Source organism: Folsomia candida, unplaced genomic scaffold (assembly GCF_002217175.1).
Source record: "Folsomia candida strain VU population unplaced genomic scaffold, ASM221717v1 Fcan01_Sc022, whole genome shotgun sequence".
NCBI lineage: Eukaryota > Metazoa > Arthropoda > Collembola > Entomobryomorpha > Isotomidae > Folsomia > Folsomia candida.
In genome coordinates, this window is record NW_019091214.1 from 1,618,290 (window position 1) to 1,638,856 (window position 20,567).

The following is a 20,567-nucleotide window of genomic DNA, read 5'->3' on the forward strand; positions in this document are numbered from 1 at the left end:
GAATTCATCGCCGATTTACATTAGCCGAATGAGCCGACCGGCAGAAGGTGTTCTAAATTATTGAATACCAGTTTATTTATTTTTACGTGAAAATCATTCAATTTTCTGTCTGGAATTTGGAAATTGGAAGACATTCACGTCAAAATAAAATAAACTGGGATTCAATAATCATGCAGTTCGGCTGATTCGGGTAACGTAAATCGGCGATGGATTCCAACTCTCTCGGCATAACCAACAGAAAATTGCATGAATTTAGTGAAATAATTTTACAAACTTTTACAAAATTTAAGAGCAAGTTTACACAAATTTATATGCTAATTTTCTATCGAAATATTTGTAAAAATTTGTGAGGTAACGGATTTTGCAGACTTTAAAATGCCACCAAAGCCTTTGTAAATTACTTCATTATTTTAGCAATTCATACTGTACATAATTTGCAAGGTTTTCCGCTTAGAAAAATACCATCTTCGTAGAAAGTCTCATACATAGAAGTAGGATTTTTTTTGCCACAAATGTGCAACTGCAGGACGCTATTCAAAGTATCGCAGAGGGTTTGAACTATTGGACATGATTTTAGATCTGGTCAGACTTAGGTGTACTTGTTGGAGGATATTTATCTACTTACAGAAGATCGTCGAGATACTTATATTTAAAAAACGCCAAAACATTTACGAAAATAAGAATTTTCTAAAAAAAATTTAATTTTGAGCTTAAATTTTTGGATATTTTTTTCTAATCCAATTTCTTTGAGCAAAAATATTTCGTCTCACATTGTTGAAATATTGACAAAAAAGATATATACCTATTTTTTTAATATTCTATAAAAGATTTACGTATTTTTCAAATACTAGTAGAAATATTTATAAATATATTTATATGCTTGAAAACCTAGGAATATATCATGTAAAAATATTTTATTGCTATTTTGACACGCGTTTTTTGCACAACCTTTTTTAATCGATTCGCTCAACTAAAATCAAATCTAGTACAAGTTAAATGCCACAATTGTAAATAATTATTCCTGAAAATATTTAATGATTACAAAGATAGGATTCATTAACGCAGGAAAATTCGTTAAAGTCCAAAATAAAGAAAACCAAACAACTTAAATAATTTAAAAATACGCAAAAAATGAATAAAAATGAATTTTTCTTCAAAAAATAACTGCACAAACTACCGCTTAATTTCAAAATTTAGAAAACCAAATTAACGAATCGTTTCAAATTAACGAAATTAACACAAAGCGTGTGCAAATATTCAAAAATGCTTAAAATAATAAATGATTTTTTAAAAATTCAAGTCAAAATTTACAACCTGCAAAGATCGCTAAGGTTCAAAATCCAGAAAACCAGTTGTATACAATAAATTCAAAAAATGAACACAAAACATGTGTAAATATTCAAAAATGCGTCAAATAAAAAATGATTTTTTAATTCAGTTTAAAATCCAAAAACCTGCAAAAACCGCTATATTTCCAAATCCAGTAAGGGAGCGTCCATAAATCACGTGATCGATTTTTGGACAATTTTGACCCCCTCCCCCCCTTGGTGACCGATGGTGATAAATTCATTACCCCCCCCCACGGTCACGTGACAGGATACACATTAAACCAACTTTTCGCCAGGTGTGATTTTTTGTGGCGGATTTTTTTTTCGCAAAAAGTTTTTTCGCCAAACTGACCTATTTCCGACAGGAAAACACATGGCACAAATTAACCCAAAAATAATATTCCTGGGCCATTTCAAATCCGCAGTTAAATTAAATTTTAAAATTATTGAAAGAACTATGTAACACTAATCAGTAAGTATATTAAGTAATTTAACATTCATGACATCTTAAGGACAACTGTGTAAACTTATTATCTGAAAGAATAATGAGAGTTCTATGAATGTGCACTGCAATTTGGAAGAGTGGTATATATACGCAAACCAGACCTACGTAAGATTGTCAAGTAAAAATTTAAAAAGCCGGCGTATTCGGATTTAAGATAAAAGAGGTTAATGATGTAAGTAAATACATATTATCAAATTTACTATTTACATCCGAAGTTAAAAGAAAATTTTTTCGTGGCATGTCACGTGACTGCCGGCCATTACCCCCCCCCCTTGGTGATAATAGGTGACAAATTTCAGACCCCTCCCCCCCCTCTTGTCGATCACGTGATTTATGGACACTCCCTAAACCCCCTCAAACAAATTTAAAAATTTTAAAAACAAAACATATGTAAATATGCTGGTTTTAGAATAATCGAATACAATTTACAAATAAATAAATTCAACCTAACCTAATTCGTGGAACTTTTTGAACAAATTTCCTTCTGCATTTTTTGAATTCGATTTGTTAAAAAAAATTACAAATATACTTTTACAACTTCACAAAAGTAAAACTGCAAAGTTAAAAAAGCGCTGTAAAAGCTTGTTAAATAATTTTATAAAAATTACCAAGTTTACAAATATCCACGCTTCAATAAAAAAAGTTGATAAAATCCTTCAATTTTTCAGAAATATCTTGTCTACTTCGCAAAGCTGGGCAATAATTAATATGTAACCATCTCGCAAAACTCGCCAAATTTGCGAACTGCGAGAACGTCGTACCACTGTGCTAAAGTTAAGAAGTGCGAAAATTTGCAAAATTTTATGTTATCTAAAGTCGAAAATCTTTTTTTACTAAATTAAGGCAGGACACAGGCAATTTTTTTACGTATAACGTATGTAGATTAGTTATGACTCATTCAAAACATGAAATTTCAGGTGGAAAACATTTTTTATGTGCATATCTTATAGATTTTACGTACATATTACATACATATTTTGAGGAATTTAAGTACATACTTAACCCATGACGTTAAATTAACCTAAGTCATAAGTATAACGATTAAATTCGTAAAAATTACATTTCCGACTTCAAGTCGTATCAAATTTGTATTTATTTATTTTTACATTTTTATTCTATCCAAGTCTGTGGACGTAAGTACTTCAGATATTATTTGCATGACATAATTCGACTCTACATATTATTCCCGAATATAATAATAATAATAATAATAATATTTATTCTGAAATTCGTATGGCCCATAGAATTACAAGTTATTACAGGTGTTCGAGTAGTAAATCGAGTCCGTAAATACATCATCTCATCATAAAATTTTAATTGGAATACAATTTATTATACTTATTTAATATTTGCATTAGTTGTGTTAGTTCGGTTAATGGATAGATTATCTTCCTCCAGCATCAATATCCGCATTCTTAAGACCTCATTTAAATATTTGTAAATAGAGTCAGCATGGCCAATTTTATTGCAGAGTAGACCCATTGTTTTATCCTTTTTCCCTTCTAGTTCTCGTATCCACATTCTACTACCACCGTAAACCCTACAGTTCCATAGCACATGAAAGATAGATTCCTCTTCCTTGCAGTTACATATATTGCAGATTTCATCAACATTTAGTTTATGAACATATTTCTCATGGTAGAAGGATGTTAAATTTAGTCTCGCTTGTGCTATTAGAGTCAATTTTTTAAAAGGCAAATTGAACTCAAGATAAGGGGCTGGACCTGGTGTCAAGTTAATGAGTTCTTTGTAGTGGCTGTATCTTGTGGAACAGTTCACTTTACTTATGTCCTCTTGACGCGAAATATCAATGACTCGCTCCAGCATTGCTGGGATCAGAGATGCATCTAAAGAGTGCATAAAGTTTCCATAACCCATTTCTTCCAGTAGCTTATTTACTTGTCCAACCCAGTTCAGTGGGCCATACTCTCCGCTCCTCACCTCCTTATGTAAAGCAATAAAGCATCTCTTAGTATAGCGATGCTCTTCCATATTACAAATCCTCATCATATAGTGCAGGCATTGCTTGATTATGTGCATCTTCATATGGGGAACTCTAAACGAGCAACATATCTAGGAACGCATCTATTTATAATACCTTACCTTATACCTTACCTTACCTAATACCATTATCTTTGTCTTGCTTAAGTTAACCTTTAGTCCCAGCTCCTCGAAGTATTCCTTCAAGATGTTTATTTTGTGTTGCAGATTTATGGGGGTAGAAGCAAGCACTACGGTGTCATCAGCGTAACATAATAAGTGCAAGAAAAAATCACGTTCGATTTTAACTCCAGGAATATTAGAATTAATGAGCAATTTTTCCATTTCGGAGACATACAAACTATATAGAAAAGGGGATACAATTTCTCCTTGCATGACCCCCTCTGTTATATCAATGGGTTGCGTGAGTCCATGTTCCATTCTCACTCTAGTAGATGCATTTTCATATAAGCTTTTTAATATGCGAATGATTTTTCCAGACATTCCTAGTGAGAACAGTTTGTTCCACATTTTATTGTGAGGCAGTGTGTTAAAACATCGCTCAAAGTCTACGAAAAGTGCATTTCCCTTCTCCTGCTTTAATTTAGCATGTATTGCTGTCTGCAGGCATAGAATTTGATCTTCGCAACTTCGCCCACTTCTAAAACCTCCTTGGCATTCAGGAATTAACTTGTTCTTCTCTGCCCAAATAACTAGTCTCCCATACAGTACTTGTGTAAACAACTTTAGCATAGTATTGAGCAAGGAAATGGGACGGTAGTTCGCTGGATTTGATTCATCCCCTTCTTTAAATATCATGCAAGTAACTGATTCAGTCCATTCGAGCGGTACTTCTTCCTTTTTCATTATTCTATTTAAAAGATTTAATACCATATCAACTCCAGAATCAGGCAGATTTTTTAGCAACTCATTAACAATGCAATCTGGCCCCGGCGATTTGTTATTTTTTAGCTTATTCATCGCTCTTACTAATTCATCTCTGCCAATGTCACAGTCGAGTTCCTCAACCATGTTACCTAAATACTCGTTGGTGTCAAATTCTCTACTAGGCATTAAATTTTTATGGAATGAGATCCAGTCCTTCTCCTGAATTAGATTTGGTGTAGGCACAGTATGTCTTAATCTTTTAACTGCTCTCCAGAATTCCGAGCTCCCTTTACAACTACCTAGCTTCATCCTCCATGCATCATCGTAATCTTTCTTTTTTGCTCGACACAAATATTTGAATTTTGCCCTTTGTTCTCTATAGTTATTTGATATCTCATAGTTCCATCCATGCTTTTTAGCTTGATGCAAAATAGAGTTTAAGTCCTTTCTACTTTCTTTACAGTCAGTGTCAAACCACGGCTTGCTTTGGATCTTGCCATAGCAAGAAGTCTTAATCATACCAGCTGCGTTCGCCGCTTCTAAAATTGTGTCAGAAATTGCTGAGTATGACATTTCTGAATCAGTTTGAAGTTTAGTTAAGGAATTTATTGCTTCGACATATTTCTCCTTTTTGTTGTTATCCCACCTCACTCTTCTTAAAAGTATCGCCTGATTTGTGAGGTTCGCATTGAGTGAAAGTTTACATGGTAAATGACTTGAGTATGGAAGATTATTTACGCTCATGTGCTGCGTTAAGTCCGCCGCTTTTGGGTTAACAAATACTAAATCAATTGTGCTACTCCCTTGGCCCCCAATAAATGTGATTTCATCTCCTTTCGCTCTGCCATTTAAGAGAGGCATGGATGAGGCTGTCATGTCAAGTAATAACTCCCTTCCTCTGCGACTAATTATTTTATCCTCTGAGTGTCTTTGACCTTTGATTCTATTGCTGACCATCAGTTCGTCTGACTCATGGCACAATTCGCCAACTCTTGCATTGAAATCTCCACCCACAATTAAACTATCTGCTGAGTAATTTCTATGGATTTCTTCCAAATGCTCAATAAATTCTTGTTGGATGTGATCATGCATCACGCCCGGTGGAATATATAAGCATGCTACAATCAAATATTCATTACCAACTTAAATCTTACAATAACAAAATTTTGATGTGTAGTGATAATCTCATTTACGACTAATAGGTCTCGTCTGAATAATAAAATTAACCCACCCTTTGCTCTTCCCTTGGGGCTACTTCTTATTGCTTTAACTTCAATTTGTGAAAAACGTGAGAAAGCAGCAAAATTAACTCTCTTTTCGTGCCAAGTCTCATATAAGCAAATTATTTCACAGTTCGTCAATTTTTCTATATCTCTACTTTCCATATTTGCTATTTGATTTATACCTTCTATATTCCAAAAAATTATGTTTAAGCTGCCTAAACTATTGTAGTTAGTTGTGTTAATTTGGTTACCGGTATGAGTTATAAGTTCCATGAGCCGTCCAGGTCACTGTTGTTGAATTGTATCCATCGTAGAATCGTAGGTGAAGGTTTTGATGATTGTTTTGTTCTTCTTTATCGTCATCTTTCCTTTGTAGATATCCATCCGTATGTCCTTGTCCGCTGCCCTTAATTCCTTGAATTTTTCCATGAATTTTTTCTCGACCGCTCTCTCCGCTTGTGTTTTGTCTCTTTCCACTATCGGGTCCCCTTTGCCAAGCTTCTTCTTCCCACTTTGCAAGATGAATTTCTTATCAATGGATCGCACCATTTTCACAAGTAAAGGTCGAGGCTTGCCTGTCGGGGTTTTCTTCCCCATTCGAAAGATATCGTCGATAATCGGGTTATTTAATCCCATTTTTTGTAGCAGTTTCTCCACTTCCGCAATTTGAGTCTCGAGTGTCTCAGTCCCAGTTTCAGGAAAACCATAAAAAACAATGGATTTCTCCCGTTTTAGCTCTTCGATTGCTGCAAAAGCCTTTTGCGAATTAATGTCGCATTTTCCTTCGATTTTATTAAGTCGATCAAATACTTCAGTGTGCTTTGTCAAAACTTCCTTGTGCTGTGCGTCCATTTTCTCCATAATTTTGTTAACGTCCATGATGAAGTCGTCTTCCAAATTAGTCCTCTTTTTGGAGCCCTGCTCCTCAGGGGAATTGGATTGCTGCCGTTGCCTTTTATCCTGTTTTTTATTCCCCCCACCTCCCCACAGATGCATTCGTGCGTGTACTCAATCCGCACCTACTGTTAATAAGCCGGCCGATTCTGAGTAATCACTACACAAATAACCCAACTCAAGTATTTGCAGAGCGAAGATGAGAGACAACCTCCTCTGACCACTGCTAAACTCGGACTCCTATTCCCGAATAAAATCATAATTAAAATAAATTTAGAACAAATTTTTATACAAGAGAGATTGCCAGTTATGAGAAACTGATTTTCCTTCTGAAATTTGACAAACCTTTTTTTCCCAAGTTATTACCCAGCTTAAACATAGAATTTGCAGCGATGAATTACGAAATTATGGAAATTCCAATAAAAAATATTGCACCTAAGGGGTAAATACAATCACAAAATGTATCCAAAATTACACTCTCAACTTTGAACGGTATCAAATTTAAATTTATTTTTGCATAGTTCATCCAAGTCTCTGAAGACTTTTTTATGCAAATTACTTAGGATAAAATCTATTTTGATTAACAAATTTGGCACATATTTTATAAAAACGAGTTTGTCAGTTTATGAGAATCTTATTTTAGTCCTGAAATCTTACAAATTTTTGGAAACCATTTTTCTCAATTGATTTTCCAGTTTACACACTTACGAAGATTCATTGAGAAATGAGGAAAAGTAACAAATGAACAAACTTGAACCTATGTAAGTTGTAATCGTTATATAATTTATTCAAATTACATTTTCGACGACAACTCGTATAAAATTTTATTTTATTTTTTTCATATAATCCATCCAAGTCTTTTAAAACTTTTTTGTTACATATATGCTGACGCAAGTCTGAATTTCCTTCTGAAGTTTTGAAAACTGTTGGAAACCTCAAAAAATTGGAAAAAAGGTTTCCAACAGTTTCAAATTTTCATAAGGAAATTCAGACTTAATTTCGACTCAATTTCTTGCCGAATTTGCTTACAAAGATCCGTTGCGAAATTTGGGATAAACATTACCTAAGTTATAACATTATTATAAAACTCATCACAGTTACATTTTTGACTTTAAATCGTATGAAATTTTAATTTATTTTTACATTTTTATTTCTTTTAAGATTCTTAGCCCTTTTTAAGCAAATTATTTACCAATAAAATCATTAGCAGGTATTTTGATCAAATTCGAAATTGGGCACGTGTCCATGAAAAATGAGATTTTTATAAGTTTACGAGTTAAATTCCTTAATTTTACACTATAGTGCTGGCTTTTCCGCTTTTCCTCATTTTATTACCTAACCATTCTTAACCTCTAAAATTACTCTTATTTATTTTGCAAATTTTGGAAATTGGGAACTTATTTGTAAAAGTTGATATAATCGTTTGAATAAAAAAATAACTTATGATTGGCATGTGTCGGAGGGTTGCATTTCGAAATTTTTATAGGAGTGACCTCCACTGGTTATGGGAAGTAGTCACGCGGAAGGGATAGCAATATTTTAATTAAAAATATTATTTTTAGAATTTGAGCCAATACGAGGAATTGATACTACTGTTCATTCAAAATTAATATGCAATACAAAATCTCAAAGATTATCTGGCGAAATATTTTTTTCCATGACTTGACTTGAAGTGTAAAATTCAGAAATTTTACAAAAATTCACTAAATTAAAAAAACACCTATAATCTACGCAAAGTTAGGATAAGCGAATTTTCTTCGCATTAGTTTTCACCATCATTTGCTTCGTTATTTCATTGTGTACATAAATTTATGAAAATTTCTAAATGCAAAATTATTGTTTTCCCAAGGTAACAAATAAATCCACAATTTTTAGGGATTTTATTTACCTAGAATTATTTTATAAATAATTTAGCTTTCGGAAATAGAATTCAATTTATTTTAACTTTTTTTTTGCGAATTAGGGATAAGGAAAGTTTCATAGGAATTTCTTATGTTTTTGTTAAGAGTCCGTTGTCAATATTCAAAACCGAAAGACACTTTTAGTAATTTATTATTATTAGTTTATAATAACCAAGCAGAGATATAAATCGGCTCCCCTTTAAAATGTGAGAACAATTTCATTTCAATCAATTTCAACTCAGAAACTTACCCAGTTTTCGAAATTGGGCAAAAATTTTAAACTCTCAATACATAAAAGTTAAAATTTGGGCACAATGATAATTTATGTACTGGATTTTGCAGCAATTCTAAAATAATTACTCCAAAATTTCAACCACTTTAATTTTTAGGGATTAATTTCCCTGAAACTTTTTAGTTAATAATTTAACTTCCAGAACTAAATTTGTTTTTTTTTTTAGCTTTTTTGGCCAACAAAAATTTTGCAGGAATTTCTTAAATTTTTATAAGGAAAAATTAATAAGTTTCTTAATTTGATGCAAGTGTTCAATACCGAATAATAATATATTTAGTAATTTATTAGTATTTTATGAACATGCAGATTAAACATGCGGGAAAGAAGATGTGGAAATAATTAAATTTCAATTAAATTTTTTAATCAATTTCAAACCAGAAAATTTACATTTTTTCAAAAGATAAATTTTGCAAGAATTTTTTGTTTTAGAAGTTTTTGCTTATTTGTTCGATGCCAAAGTTCATTACCGAATAATGTTTTTGCAATTAATGGGCATTCTAATAGCATAAGTACTTTAACAGGTGCGTATGGATAGTGACAAAATAGTTTCAACTTTCAATCACATTTTATAAATTTTTCAAATTCAACTGAATTTGAAAAAAAATCTGAGGATTTTAAAATTTTACCATAACAATGATTGAATTTCATAATAATTCGGGAACAATTTCTTGAAAGACTGATTAAAAACTTTTAAATTAACAGGCAACATAAATTTTGCCACAAAATCAATGTTTTGTGTTGGACAGTATCAAAAATATAAAAGACACGATCCGATTTTTATTTAAAGGAAAGTACTCTCCAAGGCTGGTTTTTCGGCCTGGCTCAAGAATTTTATTTTAAATTGATAAAATATACGTCATTGGCAACTATTTTGTGATATGGTTCAGAAATGAATGAACTTATTTCCCGAGGGTGGGCTTATGTAACCATGTAAGTCCATCTGTCTGTAAATTAATTGTAAGTCCCGTAAACCTTAACCGATTGACTTGAAACTTTTTGCACTATGCTTAAAATTAGAAATCGAGTTAGAATATGGCTCAAGTCTGTTATCAGGGAGACCCGTGGCTCTATTCAGGCCTTGTAGACCATCATTGAAACTTAATTTAGATTTAAAACTGTCAAATTGGTTTCGTACTTTATACACGTGAATTTGATTGGCTCATCGGCGAAGTATTAACATCGGGTAAGGTTGTTGGTACAGAATATTTGAAATGGTCATAGACGTTGTGTACTAACGTAATGTCATCGACCAAATTGGCGACCCCCACATATTTTCGAAAATGGACACAGAAGGCTTAAATTTGCATTAACTGCTGGGACAGATCAGATAACAAATAAGAAATTAGTAAATTGAAAGATTTTTATGCCAGGGGACCCAACAAGGTGACCCCCACTGGCTTTGGAAATTACTGGCATTTTGCATAGGAACATTTCTGACGATTATGAATAGTAGTTTGTACGATTTTCTGCGAATATTAATAGTCCAAATTCCTTAGAAAACTTTATGAAAGGTTATTTTGTTTTTGGGAAATCATACAAAATAAACCCAAAATAAGAAGTGTCGGTTCGAGTTTTTTCCCAGTCTCAACTTCCCTCTCGCTTTGCAAAATACATTGTTGGCCTATCTCGAAATTTCGCATCGACTTTGTGGGGGGAGAGGGCGAAATCGCTTCTGAATTCTTTATTTGAGATATATTAAGTGCATACAAAATTACAAGTCAATCAGGTAAGTTTTGCAAGACTTACTTATCAATTTGCCGAAGGACAGACGGACTTAGTTACATAGGCTCGGGCTATTTGAAGTAGTCTAAGAAGAGGGATAGAACTTCAGTGAAAATTGGTTGTTCACGACAACGAAACACTTGTAAAATTTATTTTTTAATTATTTTCTACCCCAAAAAGTCAAAATCCGACCTGACTTTGTGCCGTCGTAGCGGTCCTTGCCAAAATCACCTTTCTTAGCTTTTTCGCTCAGAGCTAGTTAACATTATAAACCAAATTTAGAGTAAAAATCTAAGAAAGGTGATTTTGGCAAGACTTGCTACAGCCGTTTCAATTTAGCCGGAAATCATGGCTTGGATAGTACTTATCTTTGAAAAATAATACTTTACGGGAGAAATAAAAATTTACAAATTTACGAAAATACCCGAATCAATATTCTGTTATCCCTGTAATGACATTTTCATGCTAAATTTAATTATAAAATCGATTTCGGCATTAAATGATTTAATTATTTACAAAAATGTAAGAAAAAAGTTTACAAAATTTAGGAAATCTGTTTCTCAAAAATGTTTTCTTTAAAGCCAAATCAAAACCAAAAGTTAGAAATAAGTGTTTCAGCGCAAAAAACCACATTCTTATTTCTGAATTTCCGAATCTACGTACATAACTTCATAATAAATTTCCAACATTTCCTAAGTAATTAAAATTTTGTTATAGTTGTACGCCAAGTGTTCTTGGTTGACAAAGAAAGTTCATTAAATCCTTCAATTTTCCAGAAAATCTTGCCTAATTCGCAAAACTGGGAAATGATTAGCTCCAGCTCGCAAACATTGCTAATTTTGCGCTGTGAGAACGTCGAACGACTGTGCATAAATTGAAGAAGTGCGAAAATTTTCAAAATATTATGTGATTTGACGTCGAATATGGTCTCATAATTCAAAAAATTAAAATTTTCCCTACTTCAACAAAATTTTATAAAGATGGGAAATGGATGGAGCAAATCACACTCATTGGTAACTTAACCCCAAATTTACTCTTATTTATTTTGTTATGGTAAAAAAAAATAAAAATTTATATTTAGAAATATAAATTGGAAATCTTATTTACTTGCTATCAGCATTTTTCAAAGTAAAAAAGTTGGGTAGAATACGTTTCTATATAAAATTTGTAAAAATGATTTTGCATTAACACTTTACGAAGGTGGACATAAAAAATATTTTTGGATGACGGTGAAGCCAATTTCAGAAAATTATAAATTTATACGACTCAATTAAATAAGTTACTAGATTACAAAAATTACAAAAAGATTACAAAAATTGCGAAGTTGTGCTCAATTTACGAACTAAAAAAAACATGCCTTTTATCTAGCCTGCTTGCCTTTTAGCCAAAACTTCGAAAATTTCGTAAGTTTATGTGGTTATGGAGTTATGAAGGCTGACATGGAATGCTGTTACTTTACTACTTCTATGTTGAATCGGAATAATTAACACGTACAGGATTTTCCAGTAATTATATATTCGACGTTTAAATCTGACCGAGATTTGTGTGAAATTCGTTTGTTTTGCCTGATTTAAAATTAGAAAAATTGCATTTAACTAAATTCCATGAGATGGGGGAAATAAGTAAGTAATTAGTTAATTATTACTACTTTGTTTTATACCGAGTGGTTATAGGGTTACGTGAAATGCCTCAATGTCACGCTTGAATTCCATAATTATTTTAGCGATTCGCATATAATTCACAAGGATTTCTGCCCATAGCTCGCCCATAGCTCGCCCATAACTAAATGGACCATGGACAAATTTATCGCGAGCTATATTTTCGCCTAGCAAAAATGCCATCTTGGTAAAAAAAGGTCTCATCCCGAAGTCGGATTTTTTTGTAACTACAGGACGCCGTTTAAGGTATCGCAGAGTTTTTGAAATGAAGGACATGATTTTAGATCAGGAACAATTCCAAGGCAATTATTAAAGGATGGATATTTGTGGTGATATAGGTATTTGCAGAAAATCGAGATATTTATATTTTAAAAAATGCCAACAGAACATACAAATAAGAATTTTCACAAAATTTGTAATTTTGAGCTGAAATTATTCTGTTTTTTTGTAATCCAATTTCTTTGAACAACAAATTTCGTCTTACATCATTGAAATATTCATAAAATGTATACAGTTAGCAAAATTTTTGATGGCACCTTTCGCGTAGTCATGGCACAAATCTTACAAGGGAAGGTTCCCGACTGCTTGTCGTGTCCATGGTACCCACTATTTTTTTTTTAGAATCCACTAGGACCAAGATGTAGGATATTTACGTGTAAATCTAAATACCATATTTTTCTCCGTAGCATGGACCACTTTCTAAACATAATTAAAGTTTGATTACAAAACCAATCAATTCGATTTAAATAGCAAAAAGGAAATTTTTTTTAAATCGCTGAAATTGCGTACATAAAATATCTAATTTGCAATTTTCAGAGAAAGCCTTTGAAAGAATTGCGATTTAAGGTGGCCTTCTCGGAGTCGTTTTTCGACTGGTTTTCTGCCGAGGGGCGTCGCGCTTATGGGGAAACTATTCCCCCCCCCCCACCGGACCTGGAAAAGCAATGATCACTATTCGCAAACCCGTCGAAGTTGCCGCTTTCATCACTTCGGTAAAAATGTGTACAAAATTTGCAAGCATTATTATTTGGCACAAAATTTGCACGAATTTGAACTAAATATTGAAATCTTTCCTACCCCAAAGTATTCCCCGCATAAAAAATTTTGCAGATGTTAGGATTTCATAACCTATTAGTTTGAGTACTTTAAAACTCTATATCATAAATTTCTACCTTTTTTCTCATTGAATTTTGGTCAACCTCATTGTAATCCAAATTTCAATTTTTTTTGTAAATTCTACCCATATTTTTTGTCACATTTTTGTGCCCGAATTTAGAATTGCAAAGTTTAAAGCCAATTGTAAGAATAATTATATTATTAATTAACGTACTTATAAAGAAAAAAGGTAATTAAGTAATAGTCTGGCGTATATGCTACAAAGAAACTCTTCACAATTTTATTACTAAATATTTTTTGAAATATTTGAAATTTCTATTTCTATTTTTTTTAATAACAAAAATTTTGTGAAATTTTCCCCTCAGGATGCTGGCCCGTTAGGTGAGTGCTGCTTTGGCTGTCGGATGCACGTGTGTCATCAAACCGGGCAAAAATAGACCTCTCGCCGATTTGGCTTTTGTACAGGTAAAAAAATGCGTAAATATTTCATTCACGCCAACCTTTGTAACAGTGTAAATTCATAATTTTCATCGCCTTTACAACTTAAAAATCCTAAAAGCATGAACCGAAATTTTTCCACGAAAATTTTCCAAAATATCCTTTCAATTCCAGCCAATTTTTAAAACTTATCGTCAAAATTTCTACATAGTTTACAATTACAAACTTTATCTTTCTTTTTGAATTTTCTACATAATTTAAGCTTTTGATTAGGTGGATCGAGGTTCTACATCGAGGTTCGCTCCTTTTTGTAAATACAAAATTATTTTACAAAATTTTTACCTAGTTAACAAATCAAATTTGCAAATTTTACAAAGTTGACGTGAATTCACATATTTGTCACGATGCCGGCGTGGTGAATGTGGTGCCGTGCTTGAGAAAGAAGGTCTCTCTCATTCACGGGATCAACCGAGGTCGGAAAGGTAATTTGTAATTAGATTTACACAATTCACGTGGTTTATCGTAAAACTCGGAAATTTAAAAAAATTAAAAATTAAGAAACACCCACAATCTACGCAAAATTAGGATAAGCGGATTTGCTTCGCATTTGTTTTTGCAAAATTCTTACAAATTGTACAATCATTTGCTCTGCTATTGATTTGCATCTATCAATTTTTGAAAACTTCCTAATACAAAATTATTATTTTCTTAACGTAAAAAATAAATTCATAATTTTTAAGGATCCCCCTTCCATTAAAATTATTTGTCGGATATTTCAACTTCCAGAAGTAAGAAAATATGAAACACATATGCCAGTCCAACCAACATTTTTTCTATGGTTTTTTCCTAATTCCTGTATGGAAGACATGGGTGGCCATATTTTCATTGTCTCACATGTCTCATCTTATGGGGAATAGAAAGAAACTGACAACAAATTTGTTGGCTGTACTATTAGGATACGTTACCTGGCTAACGTAATAATTTGCCATTGATAAATAATTTGCAAGGTTTTCCGCCTAGCAAAAATTCCATCTTGGTAGAAAGTCTCATACATACACATGTAGAAGTAGGATTTGTTTTCAACAAATGTGCACCTACAGGACGCCCTTCAAAGGATCGCAGAGTTTTTGAAATATTCAAAATGATTTTAGATCTGGTCCACTGTAAGCGCAATTATTGGAGGATATGTATTTGCAGAAGATCGTGAGATATTTATATTTAAAAAACGATGTAGGGATTGGATATCCCCCACCCGACGAGCCTACTACTCGGCACACGGAAGCCACCGTGGCCGAGTTCGACTGTAAAAAGAAGGATCTTCTCTCCGTTTCTGGACAGACCGGCCCGAGTGTTCCCAGCGTGAACACCTCCACAACACTTCTCTCCCTATTTTCTTGCACCACGCCGTCTGCGTGGCTGCCATTTTGAAAATTATATTCCTCGTACAAGTTCACATTTCATACATTATTACAGAGTTTCTTTAAAAGAACGTCAAGAAATTGCAAGACAATGTGCAGAAATGTTAGAAAAAGGAATCATCGAGCATTCGAATTCACCGTGGGCTTCCCCTGTGGTGTTAGTCGCAAAGCCTGATGGTTCTTGGAGATTTTGCTGCGATTTTAGAAAATTAAACGAAGTTTCAAAAAAGGACAGTTACCCAATGAGCCGAATAGACGACGCATTAGACAGATTAGGCAGTGCAAAAATTTTTAGTAGTATGGATTGTGATCAAGCTTATTACCAAGTTGAATTGAATGAAGCAGACAAAGAAAAGAGTGCCTTCGTGACCCCTGATGGCCTTTTCCAGTGGCGGGTCATGGCCTTTGGACTCTGCAATGCTCCCGCGACCTTCAGTCGCCTGGTAGATAACGTTTTAGGTCACCTTAAGTGGACTATAGCGTTGGTATACTTAGACGACATTGTCTGTTTTAGTCGAAATTTTAATGAGCACCTTGACCATTTGTCCCTTATTTTTGATGCACTCAGAGCCTCTAATTTAAAATTAAAACCAACTAAATGTTCTTTTGCACAACCAAAATTACTGTATCTTGGTTACGTTGTTTCTGCAGAAAGTATGGAAGTTAACCCACAAAAAACGGACGCAGTACAAAATTTTCCTCCTCCGTACGAAAAGAAAACACACGCGGTGAAAGTGAAAGCAGTTCAGTCTTTTGTTTCCCTTTGTTCATATTACCGTCGTTTCATTGAGAATTTTTCAAAAATTGCTGCTCCTTTGAGACGATTAACAGAGAAAAATCAGCCGTTTATTTGGGACGAAAGTTGCGAAAATGCGTTCAAAACGTTAAAAGAAAAATTAGTTTCCCCCCCCAATTTTAGGATTTCCTGATAACCATTCTCCTACAGAAATTCATTCAGACGCAAGTAAATTAGGTTTAGGAGCCACGTTGACTCAAATTCAGACCGAAAGTAATTGCATACGCTTCTCGTAGTTTAAATAAATGCGAAAGAAATTATGGCGCAACAGAATTAGAAGCATTAGGAGTAATTTACGCTATGGAGCATTTCAAGCCATATATTTATGGGCGTCACTTTAAAGTCGTGACGGACCACCATTCTCTTTGTCATTTATTACGAATGAAAGACCCAAAGGACAGGTTAGCGAGATGGATCATGCGGTTACAGCCGTATGATTTCGAAATTTGTCACATAGCAGGAAAAGTTCACACAGACGTTGACCCTTTGTCGCGTAATCCTGTAAATCCCCCCATTCTAAATGCGATCCACTTGAAATTGATGAGCATTTTTTCGCGTTACAATCGCACAAGAACCAAGAGACGAGAAAGACGAAAAGTAGCAGTATCTCAGTGACACAATTAATTAAACTACAAGAATTAGACCCTTCTTTAAAAGAAATTAGAAAGGTACTCGAGTCACTGAACGAAAATCCGAAACACCCTGCTGAATTATTAAAATCAAAAATTGCAGACTTTTCAATTCGTGACGGAATTTTGTGTAAACTTTCTCATGATGAAGACACGCCGTTGTGGTTAATTTGCATCCCTGCAAAACTTCGCCTAAAAATTTTAAAAGAAATTCATGATGGTGTGCTTGGTCATTTAGGATTTTACAAGACGTATGCCGCTTCAAAGTCGAAATATTATCGGCCTAACATGTATATTCATTCCCACCGTTACATTAAATCTTGCCAAAAATGTCAATTTTATAACCGTCGTAATTTTGTAACTCGTGGAGCTCTACAACCAGACCCTCCTCCAAAAATTCCTTTTGAAAGAATTGGTATTGATTTTCAAGGTCCTTTTCCGTGTACTTGGCCATATAGAAATAAATATATTTTTGTAGCAGTCGATCACTTGACACGATATGTTGAAGCTTGGCCTACAAAAAATGTTGACACTAAATCTGCAATTTCTGTTCTTTTAAAACACGTTCTATACCGTCATTCTTGTCCTCTCGAGATCGTTTGTGATCAAGGCAGTAGCTTTACGAGTCATGAGTTTAAAAATTTCTGTGCTAAAAAAGGGATTAAATTAAAATTCACCGCTCCGTACAAACCAGATTCGAATGGAGTTTGCGAAAGAAAGAACGCCGTAATTAAAGGTATAATTGCTAAATTTGTTGATAAGTCGCACAAAAACTGGGACCAACTCGTTCCAGCAGCCGCCTATGCCGCAAATATAGCCGTTCATAAAGTAACCAAAATTTCCCCTTTTAAATTAGTTTACGGTTACGATCCGATTTTGCCCTCAGAAATTGAAAATCCGTTTTTAGTCGTTGATGATGAGCAGTTTGAGCCAATTGCGCTTAGAACACGTCAGAGAGCAAATTGGGCTGCCGCTCGTACTAGAACGATTGATTTCCAAAATTTATCAAAAGAGAAATTTGATTTAAAACACAAGCCGATCAAGTACAAAACAGGAGAGTTAGTTCTTAGAGTTAATCATGACACACGTGAAGGTGAAGTCGCAAAATTTCGACCAAAATGGTCAGGTCCGTTCGTAATTATGTCAGAAATTTCCGAAAATGTATATAAAATTTTAGACATGAGAGTAAAAAGAAATGAAAACCGTTTGGAATTTGCTGTTAGCGTTAGAGAGTTAAAACCGTATCAGCGAGAAATTCACTCTGGCGATGTCTCAGAAGACGTGTCAGACGACTCCGATGAGGAAAATTCCCAAAATTCTGATGATGATGATTTTGATTTTTCTGTTGATTTTGATGTAAACCCCCTTCAAAGACATAAACTAACTAATATACCTATTTTTCGAGCCCCTTCCAGGTCAAATTCTTCCGTTGGAGTCCCGCCACCTTCGAGACAGAGTTCCCGACCTTCTTCACACCCCAATTCCCAATTTTCTGAACCCCAAAATGATGAATATAATCATGATGATGATTCCCAAAATTCAGAGAAGTCGCACAATAATAGTTCACAATTTTTTAATACTTGTAGTTCTGGGCGTAATTCAATTAATTCTTCTTGTTCTGATTCACACAGTATGCCCCCAAGCGTTTCGGTCGTTAGTCTTGCCCCAAGAGTCCAAATTCAGACCCAAACTAACCCCGAATCGTCACAAAATGAGTCCGAACAAGAATCTTCAATGTTACGTCGTAGCACGAGAACTAAAATTCCCTTGTCGCGATACTCTCCAGGAGACTTTAGAAAAAGAAAATCCTAAAATTTTACTTATTTTTATTATTATTTTATATGTTTCTTAATTTTGTTCATGTAACGTATTTTTTAGTGTGCGGGTAAAATTTGATACACGTCACATTTTTTCGCTTTATTTTTTATTTTTTATTGCAATTTTTTATAATTTTTAAATTCACGTAAAAATTTTAACCACAATTTTATACTCCAAATTTTTCCTTCATTTTTTAAGATTACACATTTTTATCCACAAAATTTATTCCTTAAAAGAGAGAGTTTGTCGAAATGCCAAAAATGAGACGAGAAATTGGAGACGCAAAGCCAATAATTTTTACTAACAACTAACGATTTTATATGTACATACATAATACTAATGTTGGTCGTCCAACTGTTGTTTCACTTTTTTCAGATTCGGTGGCCAATGATGTTGAGACATTTTCGTCACAAGGATGCCACGTTCCTCATGTGTTTTTCCTGTCGACAACTTGGACACAAGATCGCCCAGTGCCCCCACCGAGTGCCGCCGCGCGTCCCACCTTCTTCAACAACCCCACCACGGGCGCCCAACGCGGGGACCGCTTTTCCGAAACCCCCCCTCCTGTAGGGATTGGATATCCCCCACCCGACGAGCCTACTACTCGGCACACGGAAGCCACCGTGGCCGAGTTCGACTGTAAAAAGAAGGATCTTCTCTCCGTTTCTGGACAGACCGGCCCGAGTGTTCCCAGCGTGAACACCTCCACAACACTTCTCTCCCTATTTTCTTGCACCACGCCGTCTGCGTGGCTGCCATTTTGAAAATTATATTCCTCGTACAAGTTCACATTTCATACATTATTACACAAGTTATCATTTGAAATTTGGTGTTAAATAAATCCGAAAAACTATTGTCAAGCTATATCTTGGTGCGTATTGAACAGTCGGTCTTCTTTGTAGCACATAACCATAATAATAATTCCTTGTGAGTCGGAAAAACTATCTGGCAGTTTAGTGAACTATCGTGCATAAAAAGTTTCCGTAGTGGAAAAAAAGAGACATAATTTTGTCGGTGTGACAGTGCTAAGCGAGAGGCATCAGATTCATCCTCCCCGTGCCCGTCGTCGCTCTCATCTAGGCTACCCCCCTGTCGCAAATGAAGGTGTCCGTGATCAGGAGCGTGTCGCATCCGTCCCCCGAGGACCCTGACGTCCCTTACTCGATGAGACTCGCCCATATCCCCCTACCGAGCCCACGGCGCCATCATCCCCGCCCACAACGACAAAATATTTACGAAAAGAATATAAAAATAAGAATTTTCTCAAAATTTGAAATTTTGAGTTAGAATTTTTGGATATTTTTTGTAATCTAGTAAAAATATTTCGTCTCGTTGAAATATTGACAAAAAATATGTTTTTGAAAATATATGTATAAAAGATTTACATATTTTTCAAATAATAGTGGAAATATTTATAAATGTAAATTACGAAGTTTACTAAAATCCACGCGAACTGTTCTTACTTCGTTGACAAAAAAGTTGAAAAAAATCCTTCAATTTTCCAGAAAAATATTGCCTACTTCGGAAACTGCCTACTGGGCAATAATTGACATGTAACCAGCTCGCAAAACTTGCTATAAATTTGCTAACATGGTAAAATTTAAGAAATTTGAAAATTTGAAAATTTTGATGTTATTTGAAGTCGAATCTATTTTTAAATGAATTTAGGCTTTCTTATGTAATTAAAACACAGATTGATATAGTGATCTGTGTCTGATAATTTAAAACAAATTTATATTTTGTCGCAGTGCAACAAAAGTTTATAAAGTTACGAAAGGGATGAAACAGTCATTGGTATGTGATCCTTTCTAGTTTCAAATAAATTTAGCGAAGTCTAAATAAAATTGTAAAACGTTTGTAGTGGAATTTATTTTTTTTAAGTTTGAGGACAGATCTACGTAAGCTCACTTTGTCAAGAGAAATCCAAGCACTTACAATTGAGGGTCTCCCAACGTATGCCC

General features: G+C 34.1%; 1 protein-coding gene across 1 annotated transcript; it reads right to left on the minus strand.

Annotated features, from left to right (window-relative positions):
* Nucleotides 1-3,338: 3,338 nt before the first annotated feature.
* Nucleotides 3,339-6,920, minus strand: LOC118438528. The gene is made up of 3 exons (XM_035858976.1): nt 6,500-6,920; nt 6,176-6,452; nt 3,339-4,684 (listed from the first exon to the last, which is right to left on the minus strand). The coding sequence occupies exons 1-3, from the start codon at nt 6,918-6,920 to the stop codon at nt 3,919-3,921; spliced, it is 1,464 nt and encodes a 487-aa protein (XP_035714869.1). The 3' UTR covers nt 3,339-3,918.
* Between the last annotated feature and the right edge of the window lie 13,647 nt (nt 6,921-20,567).